Source organism: Corvus brachyrhynchos, unplaced genomic scaffold, assembly GCF_000691975.1.
Source record: "Corvus brachyrhynchos isolate BGI_N302 unplaced genomic scaffold, ASM69197v1 scaffold79, whole genome shotgun sequence".
NCBI lineage: Eukaryota > Metazoa > Chordata > Aves > Passeriformes > Corvidae > Corvus > Corvus brachyrhynchos.
This window is the reverse complement of record NW_008240023.1, coordinates 771553-791800: the sequence shown is the minus strand read 5'-3', so window position 1 is coordinate 791800 and position 20248 is coordinate 771553. Positions and strand designations below refer to the sequence as shown.

Here is a 20248-nt window from a genome sequence, read left to right as displayed (position 1 = left end):
GGCAGCCGGCACCATCGCAGCACCCCGGTGTACCACGCGGCACGGGTGGGACGCGCCGACATCCTGCGGGAGCTCATCAGGTCACAGCTCGGGGCCGGGAGGGGCTGGGCACAGGGCTGGCTCTCCCTTCTCCTCTTCCTTTGGGATCCCTTCCCTCCTCGCCTGGCCACAGCCTCGCTTGACCTGGAGAGGAGAGGGCGGAGAGGTGCCCAAAGGGACCATCCTTGGATTTCCCATCACTTGGCCTTAGCAACAAGTCTGCTCCCACGTATTCCAGTCCAAGCCCAAGAGAGGAGTCTCCAGTTCTGAGCCCACCGTCCAGTCAGATCCAAACGTTGCCATCCCCCCTACAGCCACCATGCCCCTGACGGGAGTAATGAGGGAGGTGATTCCCCCAAAGAACCTCCCTGGGTGTTGGGTTTTCCCTCAGGAGACTCCCGTGGCAGCACCGGCCCGGGGAGTGGGCTCAAGGTGTAGCAGGAGGCTGTGGGAGCTTGAATTGCTCCTTCTGTGGTGTACCCCGATTATTCCTCCTTTGAAATTGGAGGATTTTTGTCCAAGGGAGCGTGCTGGACAACTGGCCATTGATGCCAAATAATAAGGGATCATAATGGGAAAGTGTGGGTTTTAGGGAGAAGCAGTGAAAGAGAAGAAAATGGAAGGAATCCCTTGGATGACCTCAAATGCTAGAAAATAACAAAAGGATTTGAATAGGAAAAGATTCAAAATCCTTGGGGATTTTCTTACTTTTTTGGATTTTCATACAAGTGCAGCTTTGAGGAAGAAGGGGGGACAATCCCCCCGGCTTGCTCCTTTCCCAGCAAGCTGAGAGGAGGATGTTCCCATCAGCACGGGCTTGTTGGTACAAGGTTCAACTTGCTGCATTCCCAAAAACCTCCCCTGCTCTCTCCACCCAGGCAGGGTGAAATGTAGCGAATGGTATTTCAGCAGCACAGGGAGAGCTGATGCCTTGATTTATGTGTCTGCTCTTTGGGATACCTCGCCAGCAATATTAAAAGCAAGATTTTGGACAACTTTCAGGATTAAAAATTAACTGGAGGTTGTCCAATCTCTTTTTATTAGGCAATGTCTCTCCCAAGGCTGCTAAGCTAATACCAAATTGTCAGATTGCCCAAAATTTCAAATGTCTCAGAGTAGGGATTTCACAGGTCTGTGCAGAGTTACTTAGTGAGAAGTGCAGCCTTTATGTTACAGAGATTTTTGAAATGTTGGATCGGCAGGATCTGGCAGGGCAAGTGCAACGAGGAAGACACTTTTCCTGAGACAGGAGGGAAGATTTTGAGAGAGCCTGAAACCCAGTCAGGTTTGCTGCTCATCTGCTTTGAAAATCCTGTGGTAGCACCATTGGGATCCCTGAGCATTCCTACAAGTGCTGAACCATGCGAGAGGTGAAATGCCATCCATGGGTTTCCGTGGCGTGGCTGTGGAATGGGGATCCATTTTATGGACATATTTAGGGTTCTAATGCCAGGGTATAAATGACATTCCTCATAATTTGGGATCGTGCTCTGGTGGGATCCGCTGCTGCCTGCAGTGGAACTGAGGGTGGCAGGGATGAGAGGATCCTTTTGCCAGGCTAAAACTGGGAAAAAGAGAGCTGCCAGATCACCCCCATGCCTCAGGTGCATGCCTGACCCTGCGAAAAGTAGAATTTGGGGGGTTTTCTTTGAATTTAGGGTTTCCACTGAGAATTTTGATGGTAATAATGGGGATAAAAAGGACTGAAATGAAGGGAGATCTGCTGTCTGCTCAGGAGGCAGTGGCCTTACAACAGCCCTGTGGAAATCCCACAGCAGCATGGATAACTCTGTCCAAATGCTTGTTGGACAAAATAATCTGATTTTAAAGGGAAAAAAATACACTTTGTGCCATTTGCAGCTCCGAGAGGAGTCTTTCAGCCCTTGTTTTGGGTGTGCTTAATTTAAATGCAATTCTTCCCAGCCTCAGAACTGGAGGATTTGGTTAAATATTTGTTGGGTAGGGAGCAGTCCCCGCTGGTTTCAGTGTGCACTGTGCCTGCTTTGAGGCAGGATTTGTCCCCAAAGGTATTTTCCTTAGTTTTATGAACTCCTGGAAGGAATATAATGCTATCTAGGAAAAATCTAGATCTCTTGAGTGCTCAGTTTGCAATGTGGGGAGAGGGATTGGTGGGTGAAGGAACCTTTTTTTCCCTCTGTGGGTAGAACGGACAGCTTTGCAATGAAAACCAGCTACTCCTTAGGGTTTGTGTTGTCTTCCTTCTTCTTCCCATCCAAGCTGCATGGGAGGTAGATGGAATTACTGTCCCCACTGCCTGGGGGAATCCCCAGCAGATTCCAGCCCCTCAGGGAGCAGGGGCTTGTCAGGGATGTTTCACAGTGGAGTGCAGATTCCATTTCCCTGCTGTTTGGGATCGAGTGCCTGGATTGCTGTTTTGGCCCGTTCTATCCTGGTGGGGAAGTTATTGCAGCATCCCTCTTCAGTGGAGTCATCTGGAAACATCCCTGCTCCCCAGGCAGCTCGTTAGCATCCAGCATGACGTGGTGCTGGCTCAGGGCTGAGCCATCCCTGGTGCCAAGACGTGAGAGGAGAGAAAATAAACTAAAGGTTCCTGGGTTGAGATAAGGAATGGGAGAGATAAGGAAGGGGAGAGATCACTCACTAAATACCATCACGGGCAAAACAGACTCGGCTTGGGGCTATCAGTTTAATTTATTCCTAATAAAATCAGAGCAGGGTAATGAGAAGTGGAATAAATCTTAGACACGCCTTCCCCACCCCTCCCTCCTTCCCAAGCTCTACCTGTTCCCCCTCATCCAACATGGGGGAAGCTTTTCAAAGAAGCCCTTTAGGCCCCCACTACCGAAACCTGCCCATGCAAACCCAGTCCATCAGGGGGGCAAGGATGTTGCTGTTCCTCCTCTCTCCCAGTCCTGGGCTGCTGTGGGCAGGGAAGCATCTTGGCTTCTGGGAGATCAGACCATGCTGGATGCGTTGTCCCCACTCGGAAGCTCTGCCGGACCCACCTGAGGGTAGGGATGGGAGGGTTCCAGAGGTTCTCACTCTCCACATACCCTTCAGCCTCATCCCTTGCCACCGTTCCCAACCCTCCTTCCCTCTTCCTCGAGCAGGTACGGCGCGGACGTGGACGTGAATCACCAGCTGGCGCCGCGCGGGCCCGGGCAGGCGCTGCGGCCGCTGACCACGCTGGTGGTGTGTCCCCTGTACATCAGCGCTGCCTACCACAACCTGCCCTGCTTCCGCCTGCTGCTCCAGGCGGGAGCCAACCCGGATTTTAACTGCTGCGGGCCCATCAACGTGCAGGGCTTCTCGCGGGGCTCGCCCGTGTGCGTGCTGGACGCCGTCCTGCGGCACGGCTGCGAGCCGGCCTTCGTCCGCCTCCTCATTGACTTTGGAGCGGATCTCAACCTCGTCAAGGTGGAGGCCTTGGGAGGTGAGGCCACGGGGAGGGTCAAGGTGAACCCCGAGGCGCTGGAGGTGTTCAAGGAAGCGAGGGGTGAGTGGGTTTGAGGGCCCGGAGCGGCGCTGCGGATGCGGGAGAGCTCTTTGGAGGGGTTGTTTGGAAGTGAAGGTGCTGCGGGGGTGGTGGGGTGGGTGTTGCTGTCCTCACTTCAAGGACCTTCAGCAGTTTGATAAGTGGGGTCTAAGAAGCTGACAAACGAAGCATTCATGACTTCACCACTCCCTGTTTTTCCCCTGTTGCACTTTGTACCTCCATACGGTGTTTTCCTCTCTTGAGTCCTTCAGCAGCCCAGCCTTTGTCTGTAACTCCACCTTTTTCATCTTTCTCAGCTCTTTTCCATTGCCTACCCATGTAGGCAAGGCTTAGGGGTCCTATCCGAGCTGGGCTTTGGATCTGTGGATAGCCAGTGGGATCCATTTCTCCAAAGCCACACAGGTGTGTCCCAACCTTTCCTGTGTGACCCTGGGCTCTGGATCCAAGAGGGAGTTTAGTCCGGACAGGCTGCTTGGAAGGAAAGCCACAAATGGTGGTAAAAAGGGACAGGAGGAAGCTCAGATGGAGGTGAAAAAATGTGGGGAAAAGTGCAGCACCTCGGAAACCCACCTGGTGAAGGCCACGGCTTCGCACCAGGGGTGGAAGTGGGGTTTCCCTCTTGAACTCCAGAGGAATTTCAAAGGGATTCAGGCTGTGGGATGCAACTCACATCCCCAGGTTACTCGGCTTTGCATGGGCCTGGTTTTCAAACGTGCCTGGGCTTCTGCTGAGAGAGGCTCACATAAGCTGGAGTTCCATTAGGCCTGGGTTTAGGAGGCAAATGGGACTCCTCCAGTGGAGCATGTGGCATAATGGGGTGGTGCCGTGGAAGTCCGGTTCCTGAATCAACATGGGCACCACCATCCTCTTGTCCCTGTGCTGGAAGAGCTCTCCAGGGACTCAGAGGAAGCCCTCGAAAGATGGGACAATGCCTGAGCTGGCTGTCAGTGCTGTTGTTTCACAGGGGATGGGTGAGAGAAAAAATAAGATCTACGTCATTTTAAAATGATCCAAATAGAATCATGGAATATCCTGAGTTGGGAGGGACCTACAAGGATCAAAGTCCAACCCCTGGCCCTGCACAGACAATCCCACCCTGTGCTTTCCTGGGAGCGGTGTCCAAACACTCCTGGAGCTCCGGCAGCCTCGGGGCTGTGCCCATTCCCTGGGGAGCCTGGGCAGTGCCCTGACCCTCTGGGGGCAGATTTTTTTCCTGATACCCAACCTAACCCTGCCCTGGCACAGCTCCAGCCGTTCCCTCAGGTTCTGCTGTGGGCTGGGCGGTGATGGCCTCCATGGTCACGAGCCCATCCAGCCTCCAGCTGGCCCTTCCAACCTGCCCGTGTGGCAGCTGCTCCAAATCCAGAAGGTTTGGCCTCCTCACGAGGCAGGATCTGTGCACCCTCAGCTCTCCTGCAGGGCCTCGGTGTTGCTGTTCTCCCTCTCTCTTTCCCCAGTAATTCTTTCTTCCCTGTGTTTTTCCTTGCAGGCCGCACCCGGAGCCTCTTGTCTCTGTGCCGCATAACTGTACGGAGAATACTTGGCAAATCCCGCCTGGATCTGATCCATAGCCTTCCAATCCCAGACCCCATTAAACAATTTTTACTCCACGAACACAGTTAAAGGGCGACTGGCTGCTTTTGGGGACAGTTGGACTTGGGAAATGAGTGTCCTGACGGAGCCAGGTGCCAGTCCTGCCCCTTTCCCCCTTACGGAGTGCACCTGATTCCCTGCTCCTGTGGATTTTTTTCCCCCCGCTCCAGATTTAGGGTGCAGTGATTCTGTGTGTCTTATCTCCCTGGGGAGAGGCTGCTAAACGTGTGTGGGTGTTGCTGGAGTAAATACAATATATCCTGTAGCTGTTGGCAAATGTGTAACCTCTGTTCCTGATCTGTGTCACACACACACACCTCGGGTCTCTGTGCCATTTCTGTGTGGGGAAAGTGTCCCTACTTTCCTGCCTTGCCTTTCCCACCACAGCACATAAAACCAGAAGTCCCTACCTACGTTATACTCCATAACCCATGGTGAGACAGAGAAAACCCTCCTGGATCTGATGCCTTAAGAGGCCTCCTAGAAACAGAGACTGGACAGGAGTAAGGGAATAAAAGAGGTATTTATTTCAAAGGCCTTCAAAGGTACCCCCTGGGGGCCAGAGGCTACTGCCAAGAGGGACCCCAAGATGGACAACAGGTCACGAGTTCTTCACACTTTTGTAAGTTTGGTTCATTTGCATAGCAGGGTTAATTCTCCAATTAAAGCTTCATTTAATGATGTAATTCCCCTCAGCTTACCCCCCCTTTAGAAGCTTTTGGTTTATACTTTTGGGCCTAGGACAGTCTGGGTGTCCTTGGAGAACAGGCCCAGGGAGGCTTTGTTATGTCTGCGTGGCATGAGAGAGCAGAAATTACCAGGCTACAAGAAACTTCAGAGTCACACACCAGGCAGTGCAGGATTTGAAAAATAGAAAAGTTAAAACCTAAGGCATCAGATCCACTTAACAGGTTGGTTTTGTTTCTGTGTGGAAAAGGGAGAAAGAAGGGGTTTTTTTTGAGGAGTTGGGGGATTTTGTGCTTCCAATCACAGTGTTGCATCCAGCAGCCTGGGCTCCTTTGATTTCCAGTGCCACGAACTCCCAGAAGAGTCATTCTGCAGGGAAGTCCACAGCTTTTGTTGGGATCTCAGGGTCAGCCAGTGACATGGTCAGTGTAGAGGAATCATTGTTGAAACAGCAACTTTAGGAGGATAGAGATGATGGTGCCTTAGGATCTTGGGAAAAATCTCAGGTGGTAATTGGTACTTGCTTTTACTTTACTGATTCAAGTAAAGCCCCTGTGCTGTAAGTTTATTTTCTTGGGTGATTTTTCTTTGCTAGCCCTTCTTCCCGTGCTCATCTAGCTGGCAAAGGTAATTTTCCTGATGTGACCTTAAAGATCAGAGAATCCCAGCCTGGTTTGGGTTGGAAGGGACCTTAAAGCTCACCTAGTCCAAGTCCTTGCCATGGGCTTTCCACTATCCTGGGTTGCTCCAAGCCCCTACGGATTTACCCCGTAGGCCTCAACACTGGTTCCAAAATGTTCTTTTCCCAGAGGCATAAATAAATGCTAAGCAACCCAAAGCAGAGGATATTTCCAGAGCCTCTCCAGGTGAGATGCAATGCATGTGGAGCTGTGGGCAGGTGAGGAGGGGCAGCTCTGCACCGTTCTCTCTCCAGGCCTGCAGCTGGTTTCGGTTTTCCCGGCGCTGGCAGCGCGTTCCCTGCGAGTTGTGCGCCTGGCTTTATAGAGGTGTGAACATGCCTGGGAGATGCAAACAGGTTGTAAAGCCTCTTGGCACCTGGCTGGGGGATCCATAATGGTTTGCAGGAGCTCTCCGTGCTGCCGAGCTCCAGTATGGGGAGGCAGAAAATGAGATGGGTTGTCTTGAGAAAATGCCACGGGAGAGCGGCTTTGGGGTTGGCTTTTCCCTGTGGGTTTTTACTTGGTTTGTAAGTGGGGCACCCAGCTGGGGTGAAGGTGGTAGGATGGATGTGGGGAGAGCTGCAAGGACGCCCAAGGATCATCCAGCCCAGCTCCTGGTCCCACACAGACACCCCAGAAATCCCACCCTGAGAGCATTGTCCAAATGCTCCTTGGGCTCTGTCAGCCCTGAGGCCTCCCTGTTCCAGTGCCCAGCCACCCTCTGGATGGTGGTTCCACCTGGAATGAGCTACAGTGAAATGCCTCAGTGGGAACCATGGAGGGTGGCCCAAAGAAATTGAGGGAATCCACTCAACTCAGTGCTTGATGGAACTCTGGTCTATAATTAAAGCTGAGCCCGTTACATTGTTAATTAGAGATCCCCTCCAAAGCATTCCCCTGACCATGGATCTCTCCAGGTCTGAGGATGGTTCTTCCAGCCTTGAGGTTCACCTGTGACTTGGAGATGTGCAGAACCAAAGCTTTGGGGTGCCTGGATCGTCCATCCAACTTCCATCTTCACGGAGGGACTTTGCCTCTGGAAAAGGCCAAACCTTTGGCTTGAGGGCCTGGAATGAGTCCAGCCTGGGGACAACTCACATAATATTAAGATGTGAGTGCACAGAATTCTGTTGGAATGAAGTCCCCGTGGAGATTGGTTGCTGAGGCTACTTAAACCCAGCTTTCCCGGGCTGGTTTAATGCGCAGAGAATTTGGAATTTTCACTGTTCAGAGATAATAATCTTAAAATAGATTCAGGGTATTCATAGACTTCATTGTCCTGTCCTATAGGGCCAAACCCTACATCCTCTGCTTGTCCCTGTCCTTTTAAACCCAGGAAACAACATCCAGCATGAAATCTCAGTAATATGTGCATTTTCACACTGTATAAACAGCATTTCTTTTTGCCTTAGCTTGCACTTCACCGTTCCCTCCTATGTAGCAAAGCATTCCCTTTCATAAAGGTGATTTTTTTCCATGTTGTCCATGGGGCATGCTCAGATAATCTGAGTAAAAATTGAGTTTTGTGAAGTTGTGGGTGGGAAATGAAACAATCCTGCAGTGTCCATCCCACCCATGGAAAAATGCCTGTTATATTTGGTGCAGAATATGCAAAGTGGGTGTGGCGTGGCCTTGCTGGAGGCTTGGATGGGACGGGATAAAAAAGATGTGGAAAATGCTTGAAGAACCAAACCAGACCTGGAATCAGCCAAGCTGATCCAAAGCACGTTGGCTTTCTTGTCTTTGTTGCTCGGGGAAGGTTGCTGGGGCATGGAATGCTGGTAGCTGGGATCCAGATATCATTTCCTGCTCATTTTGAAAAAGGTGGGGGAAAGGCAACTGTTGGGTTGAAGTGGTTTTTTTGGTTGCTTTGGGAGTTTTTTTGTTTCTTCTTTTTCAATCCCCGAAGTTAAGTAAAGCCCTTTTTACCCCAAACCAGCCCTTGAATTACAGCAGTTTTTAGCCCTTCCTCTTCCAGTGAAAAAAAACATGGCAGGACACAACAGAAGGGACAAAATGCCGCTTCCAGAAATGCCCAGCAGTGGCTTGTTGGCTTTTCCCAGCGTCAAATGGTTTGGGACAGCAGCAGGATCAGAGCTGAGGGCAAGTGGGAGGTACCTGTGGCGAGCCTGGACCCACGTGCAGCCCGATAAAGATGCTCCAGTGCAAGAGCATGGAGAAGGAGGAGGATGGCTCTGGATTTGGGGATGCCTGGATCCTGCTGGCCTCTCCCTGTTCTGTAGCCACTGGAGGGGGCCGGAGAACCGCGGTCCCTGCGCGGGGGTTACAGGGACAGCGCCGGTGCCACCTCCTGCCTTACCCCTCCTGGGCGGTTTTCAGGGCATCCTGGAATTTTTCCACCCTCACACCAGGCTGAAAAGGGCTCTTTAAACCTCTCGTTTCTGCTCCTGCTCCCTTGGTAGCTCTGGAAATGCAGCTCCTCTGTTTGTCTTGGCATGCGAGTAGAGGTAATTCCTCAAAATATTTTGATTCTTATAACCGAGCTTTTTTATTTTGTGGCATTTTCGCTGGAAAGCTCCTTGTGAGCTTGAGCTGCAGGAGTTTCTGCTGGTTGCTGTGTTCTTCCTGAGGATTAGCAGGTGTACCTGAGGATTTAGTCCCTGCAGCTGCCTCCAGGCGAGGGCACAGTCCCTTTTTCAGGATTCCTGCTTTTTTCGCTTGGGAGATGTTTGTCGGATCTGGTGCCAGCGTTTCCTCTGAAGGCAAAACCAGAGTTTTTCCTAAATTGGAAGAAAATGATCAAATGGTCTGGAATTATGGTGATGAAAAACAAAGCCAAACAAGCCCTGATCTTAAATTTTAACGCCTCCAGCCTCAATATTCTTTTAGTTTGGAGTTTTTCCCTCCTGCCTCTCCATGCATCTCCCCTCAGGCCACCCCAAATTGGTGGCTTCCCACAAGTCAGCAGCAACTTCTCTGTGATGCAGCTTAAGCAGGAGATTTATCCTCAAATGGGAGATATCTGAGTGTCTGAGCTGCCAGTTCGGGGACAATAAATGTGGAATTGTTTAAAGGAGTTGCATGTTATTTACCTGCCCCCTCCAGGATGGACAAGCTGGGATTTCTGGTCCCTCTTGCTGAATTTCCTGTGTGAAAGACTCACCTGGGAGCCCGTCCTTGCTTTATGTAACAGCTTTGCAACATGTTCCTTATTACTCACACCCGTTAATCTCGTTCTGAGGTCTGCAGCAGCAAGGAAAATGTTTCTTCTTGCACTGTGTGATGCCCAAATATTCGCTCTGGGCTATGAGAACTGACCAAACCTCTGGCAGTCCCAAAGCATTTCCTCTGGGATCTGTTGTTCCCTCTCCCCAGGCATTGCTGGGGAAGCCCCAAGTTATTTAACTTTTTGTTGTTGTTGTTCCCCATCAGCTCCTCTGGCTTTGTCTTCCCTTCCCAAAGGAGCTCTTTGTGACCCCTGCAAGTTGCAACCGTGAAGAACAAGAAAGAAAAGGGTTGTGGAACAAAAAGAAGGAAAAGGTTCTGGCTGCCCCTGGATCCCTGGAAGTGTTCCAGGCCAGGTTGGACATTGGGGCTTGGAGCAGCCTGGGATAGTGGGAGGTGTCCCTGCCCATTGCACCGGGTGGGATGGGATGAGCTTTCAGGTCCCTTCCCACCCAAACTTTCTGGGATTCCATGGAGAGGGCGGTGGCTCCCTGGTTCCCCAGCCCTGTGCCCCCCCAGCTCTGCCCAGTGACAGGAGGCTGCAGCCCCCACGGAGCTCATTCTCCCACCTGCATCCAGCACTTTTCCCACTCTTCCCTCTGCATCCAGCACTTTTCCCCCCCCGGCACACGTGTGCTGGTCTGTTTTCCACCTCTTTTCACTTGTCCTGTTGGTTCCCATTGTTCGTGCTTGGGAGAGGGCTGCAATGTGCTGTTGTTTACAGGAAAGCGCTCTTTGTTTCCCCAGCGTGGAGCATCTGGTGTTTGTGAGCTTTCCAACAGAAACTCGGCCAGCCCCAGCGTGCCTGGCCAGGAGTCCACGTGTGCCACCACGGCCTGCATCCTAAAAAGGGCCTAAAAACTCCAAACTGAGAAAAGCCAGGCTGGGCAGGCCTTGGAGCAGCCTCATGGAAGGTGTCCCTGCTCACGGCGGGGCGCAGAACAGGATGGGTTTTAAGATCCTTCCCAACCCAAAGCACTCGGTGATCCCATGATCCGGAGCAGGGAGATAAATAAAGGCAGGATGGGTAGGATGGAGCAGGACAGCGCTGTTGATTTATGGCTGCAGCCATCCCCCCCAAGGCAGCAGGATGATGGACGATGTGTACACGCTCCCCTCCCGTGGCACAGGCTGTCCGTGAGCTTTCCAAACGCACCAGGCTGAGGTGATGCTTGCAGACGCGGCATTCCCGCTGATGGCGCCTGTCCACAATCAGCTGAAAGCTGCTCAGGGAATTTGGGAAGCTGGGCTCCAGCCACGATCCGCTTGGCCAACCCTGCGCTCGCCTTTCATTTTAATAATTTGGCGACATCCATTTATTTTAACGTTTTGCAAAAGTGGGGCCTGCGTTTCCTCAGAGAAAATGAGAGTTGAAGGATGGTAAAATGCCTCCATAAATTGGGAGTTCAATTAAGGAACAGTTTTAAGAGCACTGAGGGCTGCTAGCCCCATGTTGTGGTGTCACTTACGGCATTGTGAGCCTGTGGTACCCGTTGGAGGCACAGGAGATTTAGGAGGCACAGGTTGTTGGGTGGGTGTTGCTGAGCCTGCTTTTGTTTGCAGTTGGGATGTATTAATAGGTTCACCCCTTGTTTCGCTTCCCACAAAATGCAGCTTTTAGCAAAAAAGTCTTTTTTTGGGTGTAAAATTTCAGCTATTGAGCATTTTGAGAGCATTTGAGCATTTTGGGAGCAGCTTCTGGAATTTTTATCCTTTTGATCTTATCTTTATACAAGGGTTTTTTACAGGGGCCTGGAGTGCCAGGACACAGGGAATGGCTTCCCACTGCCAGAGGGCAGGGTGAGATGGGATATTGGGGAGGAATTGTTCCCTGTGAGGGTGGGCAGGCCCTGGCACAGGGTGCCCAGAGCAGCTGGGGCTGCCCCTGGATCCCTGGCAGTGTCCAAGGCCAGGTTGGACATTGGGGCTTGAAACACTCTGGGATAGTGGGAGGTGTCCCTGCCCGTGGCACTTGGACATTCACCTGCAGGTCCATCTTACTGAGCTGGAAAGGAATTTGGCTTTATAATAAATACATTGTCAGACTGTTGGTTGGAGGTGTTCAAGGCTTTACCTTGATGAAAGCAACCAATAAATCCTATAAGTACCATTAGGAAAGCAGAAATTCCCAGTTGTCCTACGTTCCATTCAATATCAGGTCCTTTAATTAGCGACCTCCATCAGTGCAAGCTTTCTCCAAGCTAAAGCACTTATGGAATCCCGGAGGGATTTGGGCTAGAAGGGACCTGCAAGCCCATCTTGCTTCACCCCTTGCTGTGGGCCATCACTCAGCAGAGCTGGGGGCCAGCTGTGAAATCTGACAACTGAGGACTATTTTTAACCCAGCAGCCTGAGACAGTGTCTGGTCCCTCTTGCCGGGAGTTGTTCTTGCTGGGTGTTCAGCGAGCTTTGGGCTGGATCCATGAACTTTCAGCTCAGTGATAACCCGGAATATTTCATGCATCGTGGACCGTGAAGGATGCAGAGATGTCAGCAGAAGCTGTCGTGCCAACGCAAACAAGGCCAGGAAGTTTTACTGTTCCCTTTGCTGGGAGCCTTGTTCCTCTTTGCTCTGTGGATGTGTCTGTGCATCAACAGAGGCCAAAAGGTGCAGGTAAACCTAAATCCCGTATTTCTGTGCTATCCAAAGGCGAAAAATAGGAGAGTTAGAGGTTTTTTGTGTGTTCAGATTTCTGTAATTTTGAGCTCTGTGCTGCTGTGAACTGCTGCAGGTTTGTGCTTTCTTCCCACCAGCATTCAAAATGTCACCGAGTCGTGGTGAAAATGCATCATTCCACTCTGAACCAGCACAGAATTCACTGGGAAGCCTTGGCTGGACTTTCAGTTTGGTTCCCAGCTATGGTGTCCATCCAGCTGAAGGAAAAACTCCTCCCCCAGAGGGTGCTGGGGCACTGCCCAGGCTCCCCATGGAATGGGCACGGCCTCAATCCTGCCAAAGCTCTAGGAGCATTTGGACAGTGCTCCCAGGAAAGCACAGGGTGGGGTTGTTGGGGTGTCCTGTGCAGAGCCAGGAGCTGGACCTGGTGATCCTTGAGGGTCCTTTCCAGCTCTGGAGATTCCATGACTCTTTTCTCTGGCATGAAAAACGCTTCACCCGGCTTTGAAGTGCCCGATCTGGTTAGCAGGGGTCAGATGTTCAAACACAACTGAGGATATTTTATGGGCTGATTAAATCAAGGCATCTGGCATGGACGTCCTCCTGCAGATAGGTTTCCATGGAAAACAGTTCCCGTGCCATGAATGTCACTCGGAGATTAGATTACAAATCAGATGGATCTCGTGCGCTTCCCGAGACCACCTCCCTTTAAAACGAGGCATGGGCTCCCAGATGGAGCTGGTTCCACAGCCTGGGCTGCTGCTCAGGGGTCAGGCCCACAGCTCCCTCCTCCTGACGGGATTCCCGATGTCCCTGTGCAGGTGGCTCCATCAGTGCATTTTGCCTTCCCAGTGTCTGAAGCTGCCCCTTGGCCTGCTCTGCATCCAGCAGCCACACAGGGGATGGAGCAATGAGCTCCCCAGCTTGACATGGCTCGGATCCCATGGGAACATCCAAGCCTGGGAGCAGCCAGACGCATTTTCTCCTTGAATTCAGGGTTTTTCCTCGCAATTCCATGCCCAGACTCCCTGAATCCAAGCTGGTCCCTGTGGACAAGTGCCACGTCTGGTGACTGTGATTCACCGCCGGCAGGAACGCGCGGTGCCGGCGTGCGGGAAGTCCGAGCCAGCAATTCACTTCCCTGCAACTGCCGGGCAGTGACGTTGGTTCAGCCCCACTGGGGGCAGGAAGAGAGGATTTTTCACCAAATGGCCCCAAATGCTGAAGTCCCCATGTGTTTCAGCTCTTACTCACCCTCTCCCACAGCAGAAGTAGCCGCTCAAAGGACGGGTCAGAGCCTCCCTTCGTGCAAGGTGACGTCGCCCACTGGAGAAGCAAAACCTGTTTGTACCAGAAGATTTTAATTAATTCAGGACTTCCAAAGCCCAGCAAGAAACTGGACTTGGGCAAATTTTATTTTGCTGTCTGAGGCAGTGCTGCACCTTTCACTCTGGATTTTTGCCCCTCTATTCACCTGCACAGTTGATGAGGAGCCGTGGCTAGTGGGCACTTGAATTTCCGAGTGGCCTGGACACAGCAGGTGCCCAAGCAGCGCTGAGAGCCCCACGCTGCAACACAGAACCAGGGGACAGAGGGGCACTGGGGTTTTTGGGTCTCCAGGCAGATGAGGGACAGGCAGAACTTGATTTTTGGATATGTTGTGGCTCGTGGGACTTGCGTCAGGCTGCGATTCAGCGGGAGCCGCTCTCTTGCCGGTGCTGCCAAGATCCAGGAGTTAATTCTTATTCCATGAGAAGGCCAGAGCTTGCATCCAGCCAGTTCCCTGGGGTGCAGAGAAAGAAACGCTCTGAGAAATAAACACAGACACAAACAAACAGCAGACTTGGCACGCGGCTTCGCAGGCAATGGGAATATCTTTTCGATTCCTGCCGAGGTAATTGGCCTGCAAGGAAGCTTCCCTGCTCTGCCCTTTGGCTCCCGGGGTGGCTCTGCTTGCCAAAATGCTTTGTGGTCCCTCGAGCTGTGCCTGGGCTGGACTCTGTTCTTCTGCCCAGCCCAGCCCAGCCCAGCCCAGCGCTCTCCCGCACGCTCGCCGTGTTCCCGGTCTAACCTATTCCCAGGGATGTGCGCTGAGCCTCCTTCCCAGGAGCCCCACCCTCTTCTCGTGCATTTTGTTCCAATTCTTGGTGCTCCTCACAAAAAAGCTTCCCCAAAATCTCCCTTGCTCCGGCTGAAGTTGTCCTTTCTGTGGGGTCCTTCCTGTGTTGCTGGGGTAGGATCTGATCCCACCTGCTAGCCTTGGTTTGCATCGCTCCACACCTTCCTGGAAATCCAGGCCCAAATCCCTGATCTTACCTGCACTGAAGAATGCACCAGAGCCTGGATGCTTCCCCCCCGCCTCTGCCAGCATTTTCCAGGCTCTCAGCTTTCGTGGGAATGTGGAAAACCCCACACCTGACAAACCCCATCTTTTTGAGCTGCTTCATTTCCCCCCACCCTGCAGCGTTGCAACGGCTTTTAGAGCTCTAAAATGCTGCCAATTTTTTCTCCTGGATCAGGAGGGAGAGGAATTTTGCTCTCTAGCCCCCAAATCACAGCATGGCACCAGGTGGAGCTCAGCACAGCTCTGGCATTCCATGCGTTGCCACAGGGAGCATCCCTGGTGTGTGGTGGGCCGGGTGCTATTGATGAAGCTCCTTTCAAAATCCAATTTCCAGTTTGAATGGAAGCTTGACCAAGAAAAACGGGTTTTTAAGTGGGAGTGAAAAGCATTGAGCTGTGCAGAGCCTCATAAGGACTCACTCTGGGAGACCAAGGGCTGGTTTGTAGCTTAGGCTGGAGATGCTTTTAAAAAACTCCATCATTCAGCCACAGTGAAAGGCACTTTAATTCTCAGGGATCCTCCTTCAGGCAGTGACAGTTTTCCTCAGGATCCTCTCTGCATCCCCAAAGCTTGACCTTGCTTCATGCCAAGCAGGGAAAGTGACACCCTATGGTTTTTGAATTAGAAATGGAAAATCCATACTGTTTTGGAATAAACAGTGCTGGCCATTAGAGAGTCTATTTGGTTGCCATTTGGTTACAACTGCATCAGGAACAGCTCCAGTGGAAAAAAAAAAAAAAAGAGGCAGCAGTAACAGTCAATCGTCACTTTTTTTTTCCCCCTGCCTGGAAAACTTGGAATTTTATGGCCTATGAGCCACAAATTAGAATTGCAGGCAACAGATAAAGCTTGGCTATAAATCCAGCTAATGCCAGTGCCTGTTGGCAGCTGCAAGGTGGCGTTTGCTAAAGTGTCCCTGTCAAAATGTGCCTGACTGGGATCTTTCCCACCAGCCAGCATCAGCCGGTGGGGCCGGATCCCTTCGGAAAAACGGAGCATCCCTGCTGCAGCAGGCTGGCCCTGTCCCCTGGGTGGGGACAGAAGAGGAGGCTGCTGCTCCTGTGGTCAGCACCTGCCATCCCAGGAGGCTCCGTCCGCCTCTCCCCCAAAGCCGGCCTGTTCCGTCCTTCCCCAGGAAAGCGGATTTCTTGGCCGTGTCTCCAGAGAATTAATCCCTGTACCTGTTTGTCCTTCCTCTCAGGAAATTGTCCCTTCTTTGTGGCCCGTGGCTGCACTTGCAGCTCTCCCTCATGCCACGCTGCGGAAGCAGGACACAGCCCTGTCCCGGCGTTTCATCCGCAGGGGCCGGGATGAGGTCTCTGCCTGGAAAAAACGCTTCAGACACCCCGAGCTGGAGCGAATTGCTCAAAGATGTCACCACTTTAGAACTGGTGAGCTGGGCTGCCAAGCCTCCAGCGCTGCTCCAGAAGGATCTGGGACCTCTGGGACGTCTGTCTGGAGTAACCCAGGGCGGCTCCACGCAGGGCGCTCCCGTCTTTAGGAAGGAACCCAAAAAGTCTCAGCTTGGATGTTCCAATGCCCACCCATGGTGTTTGTTTATGGCCAGGGCTGCTTCCAACAGGAAACAGGAACAGCCCCAGGCAGTGGCTGCTCTTCCAGGAGCCAAGAGAGGGCAGGCATGGCTGTGCCACCGTTCGGGATGTCTGGGACATCGCATCTGGGACCCTGTGAGGTCTCAGTCTGAGTCTGTGCAAGGCCACGATTTGAGGGGCAGAAAGAGTTTGGGCTTTCGTAGGCACTTTCAGAAGTCTTTAAATGTCTGAGATGTCAGGAGAATGTGTGTTCCTAAATCACTGATGGACATTGGGAAGACCTGTCACCATCAGGACAATTGTCTGAGCTGGTATTTTGTTGTTGACCGTGGAGGGCGGCTTTGGACAAGGGTCTGGAGTATCAGGACACAGGGAATGGCTTCCCAGTGCCAGAGGGAAAGGTTGGATGGGATATTGGGGAGGAGTTGTTCCCTGGGAGGGTGGGCAGGCCCTGGCACAGGGTGCCCAGAGCAGCTGGGGCTGCCCCTGGATCCCTGGCAGTGCCCAAGGCCAGGCTGGACACTGGGGCTTGGAGCAGCCTGGGACAGTGGGAGGTGTCCCTGCCCATGGCGGGGGGTGGAGCAGTGATGATCCCTCACGTCCCTTCCAACTCAAACCATGCTGGGATTCTGGGAAGCTCATGGAACAGAACTGTGCCGCAGCCTGTGATGTACAGGTGGGTGTGGAGCAGCCTGGGACAGTGTGAGTTGTCCCTGCCCATTGCGGGGGGTGGAGCAGGATGAGCTTTAAGGTCACTTCCAACCCAAACCATTCCATGATTCCATGAGACAAGGATGCCAGGGAGCATGAGGGGAGCCTTGAGGCCTCACATCCTGCCTTGGGTTTGTCAAGCCACCAATTCTGTTGCTCACCAGCACTCCTGGACTCCTGAGATCACTTTCAGAATGAAGGCAGAACTTCCAAGGGGCACAGAGCCGTTTCAGAGCATCCCAGAATCATTCTGAAATGCATTTACTTACAAAAAATGAGAACAAAATGGGCTTTCCCCCCCCTTTTTTTCCATGCCAGCATCATTGATGGAGTATGGTGTACAGGGAAATGTATTTCCTAAACCCCCAGGATATCTTTTAAATTTTTTTTTTATTAGAGTAATTCCTGGACAGCACCCAGGATCTGAAAGCCAGGTTTAGGAATAAGATCCACACAGGGCCCACAGCAATAAGACCAGTTCTGCTGGTTGACTTGGGAACTAATGCACTGCGTGTCAATTATACACATTTCTTCCCCTTTTTTTTAATTCCCATTAGCCATCACCATTAGCATTTGGACTCAAACAAACAAACAAATAAGCCCATTTAAGTCCTGGATTTTTTTTCCTGTCCCTCCAACCATGAATAATTACAAAATAATCACCAAAATCTGGTTTCGTTCGGCGAACGTTTCCAGGTTTTGTTTTCTTTTTCAATAATCCCAAGTTCCAGCAGTCCCACCAGCCCCTTGCTTTTATTTTTTGGGAGGCAATTTCAGCTGGTCACATTCCCTGATGCCTGGCACAGCACGATCAGGGACCATGTGAGCTTCTTTTAATGTATTTCATCTTGACAGGGAACCTTTTCCCTGCCTTTCCTCATGGCCTGAGCACGCAACTTTTCCGAGATCGCGGCCCTGAACTCCAGCCCCGCTGCAAAAGTGGCAACATCTGCTGGCAAAGCAAGTTTGCTCCCACTTAAAATGCTGGCAGGACCTAACAGGGCCTTAAAAAAATTCCTTTAATTGGGCTAATTGCATGTGGTTGAAGCTCAGCTCCAAATTCAGTGTTTGGTTTATGTGGTTTGGGGTCACGTGAGTTCAGGAAAAGACCCACCCTGGTTACCTGGTTTCCTTTTCCTTACCCCCCAGGTTTTATTTCGTGCTTCAGTTTCACCCCAAATAGAACCTAAAATTTGCTTCGTTTCAAGCTCAAATGGGAAACCCCTGAATTGCATCTCCTTTTCACTCGGTGGGATAAATCCCTGTGGATTTTTTAATTGATGTCCTGTGTAACAGCACTTGCTGTGCAGTGCAAGCCTGTGGAGGGCAGGGAAAGCTTCTGGCAGAGCAGGCAGGAATATCAAATTCAAAAAAATACAGGAATTTTCACCCAGTTGCACTATGCTGCCTTTATATGGAGGCCTTCTGTCAGAGCCCAGGTGCCCAAAATGAAGCTTTTCCTTGTTTTATTATTGGAAAACCGAGTGGTGCCTGAAGATATCATCGTGCTGCTCGATCCAGGAGAGGTGGGAGGGGGTCCCAGCACAGGCTGGGTTATTTCATCGCTGAAAGCACTCCCCTACCCCTGGGAAGCCTGTTGGGAATAACATCACTTGGCTCCTGCTCCTTTGGCAAGGACCTTGTTTCCCCATCCATCCCTTTAAAACGGTTTTAGGGTTTTCCCCAAGGTGCTGCTTGCTGATTTTGTGTAAGGACACACACACAGGCAGGAGAAAAGGTGGAGGTTTGGGACAAGGGGAGGTGGGGAGTCCTGGGGAGCTGAGAGAGGGATGTGGGTTGGGAATATTGCACGGTCTCAGGGCTGAAGGAGAGGAGGCAGAGTGTCAGTACCACAGAGGAAAAGCAATATTTGTCAGGCTCAGGAATAACTCTTGCTTCTTTCAGACTCTTTTTCCTGTTTCTTTCCCTTGTCCCTACCTTTTGTTTCCTTGCTGGGACCTCAGGCCTTCCCTTGGTTCCTGGGGCTCCAAAAGGGAACCCTCGGCTGGTCCCAAATGGAGGAGGATTGTTCAGGAGATCCTTTCTCCTCTAACATGGATATCCCACTGCAGGAGGGTGCCAGATCCCAACTTTTGAGGGAGAAAAAAAAAAAGTATTTGAGGCCTTCTGAGGTTTTGGGGATCTCTCTGTGTTGTATCAGGTCCCTCCTCTTGTTTACTTGCTGGAACCTCGGGACCTCTCTTGGTTCCTGGAGCTCCAAAGGTGAACCCTTGGCTGGTCCCAAATGTGGGAGATCCCTTCTGCTCTAACGTGGATATCCCACTGCAGGAGGCTGCCAGATCCCAACTTTTGAGGGAGAAAAATTGCGTTTTAAGCCTTCTGAGGTGTTGGGGCTCTCCCCATGTCCTATCAGGCCTCATGGAAGAGGGAGAGTGTTGGTTACGGACGGTCAGAGACAGAGATCTCTATAGGCAGGTCTTGGGACACAGGCGGTTTATTGCAAAGGGCGTGGGTATAAGGGCACTGCTCAGAGCTGCCAGACTCAGCTCTGAGCAGGCCCAAGAGAGTAAGCGGGTGAGAGAGAGAGAGGGTGTAAGAGCAAGAGTAAGAGTAAGAGCAAGAGTAGAAGTGGAAGTGTCTGAAGTCCTGGTTACAATACAATAAATCATCTTCTGTACTGAATATTCTAATTGTCACTAACCAATCTAATAGAAGATACAAATCCTATAGCATTTACATACAGCCTATAAGAGTTCTTATATTACCATAGAGTGTTACATCTTAACTTCTAAAAACTACTCTTTGGACCCCTTCTGCTGAGCTAGTAGGGTCTGCTCTGACCCTTGGACCTGCCTGCAAGCAGAGGGTATTGTTCTATCAAGAGGGGATTACCTTCAGTCGGCCATACCATTGTTTTCCAGTTGTTCAGTAACTAAGATTTGGTATTTCAAAAGTGGCTTTCATTTCGATGTTGCCTGTAGTTTTCATATTCCCAAAATCTTTTGTCAGGCAATCATATTTATAAGACTTTCCTGTTTCATCTTCCCCAACAGGAGAGGAAGCATTTATGGGGCAAAACATACACAGGGATGTATTTCAAGGTGCTTTCCATGAGTCCCAAGCCTTGGTTACCCAAGTTTTTATTTTCCATGGATTTACCTCATTAAGAGTGTTATGAGAAGGTGCTCCTGGAAAGAGAGGAAGGCTGAATTAAATGATGCTGGAAGCCTTGCAGCCAACATGGGAACGAGGCCAGTGTCTGGAAGGAAAAATATTATTAATAATTGTAGGAAGAAGATGGCCAAAGTCAGAAACATGCTCTGAACTCCTCCAAAAATAGTACAAAAGAGACGCCAAACCCAAGTGAAGTAAAGATTTGAGGGCAGGGCAATGTGCTGA

The 20248-nt window shown here is 51.3% G+C and overlaps 1 protein-coding gene across 1 annotated transcript in view; it reads left to right on the top strand.

Annotated features, from left to right (window-relative positions):
- The window catches only part of ASB1 (ankyrin repeat and SOCS box containing 1), a gene marked incomplete at its 5' end in the record, with an annotated part of 5750 nt that extends 356 nt beyond the window's left edge, over positions 1 to 5394 (top strand). Inside the window, 3 exons of the mRNA XM_017743359.1 lie at positions 6 to 80; positions 3132 to 3517; positions 5007 to 5394. Of these exons, the coding sequence (XP_017598848.1) occupies positions 6 to 80; positions 3132 to 3517; positions 5007 to 5140 (595 nt within the window). The remainder of the gene's footprint in view (positions 1 to 5; positions 81 to 3131; positions 3518 to 5006) is intronic.
- Between the last annotated feature and the right edge of the window lie 14854 nt (positions 5395 to 20248).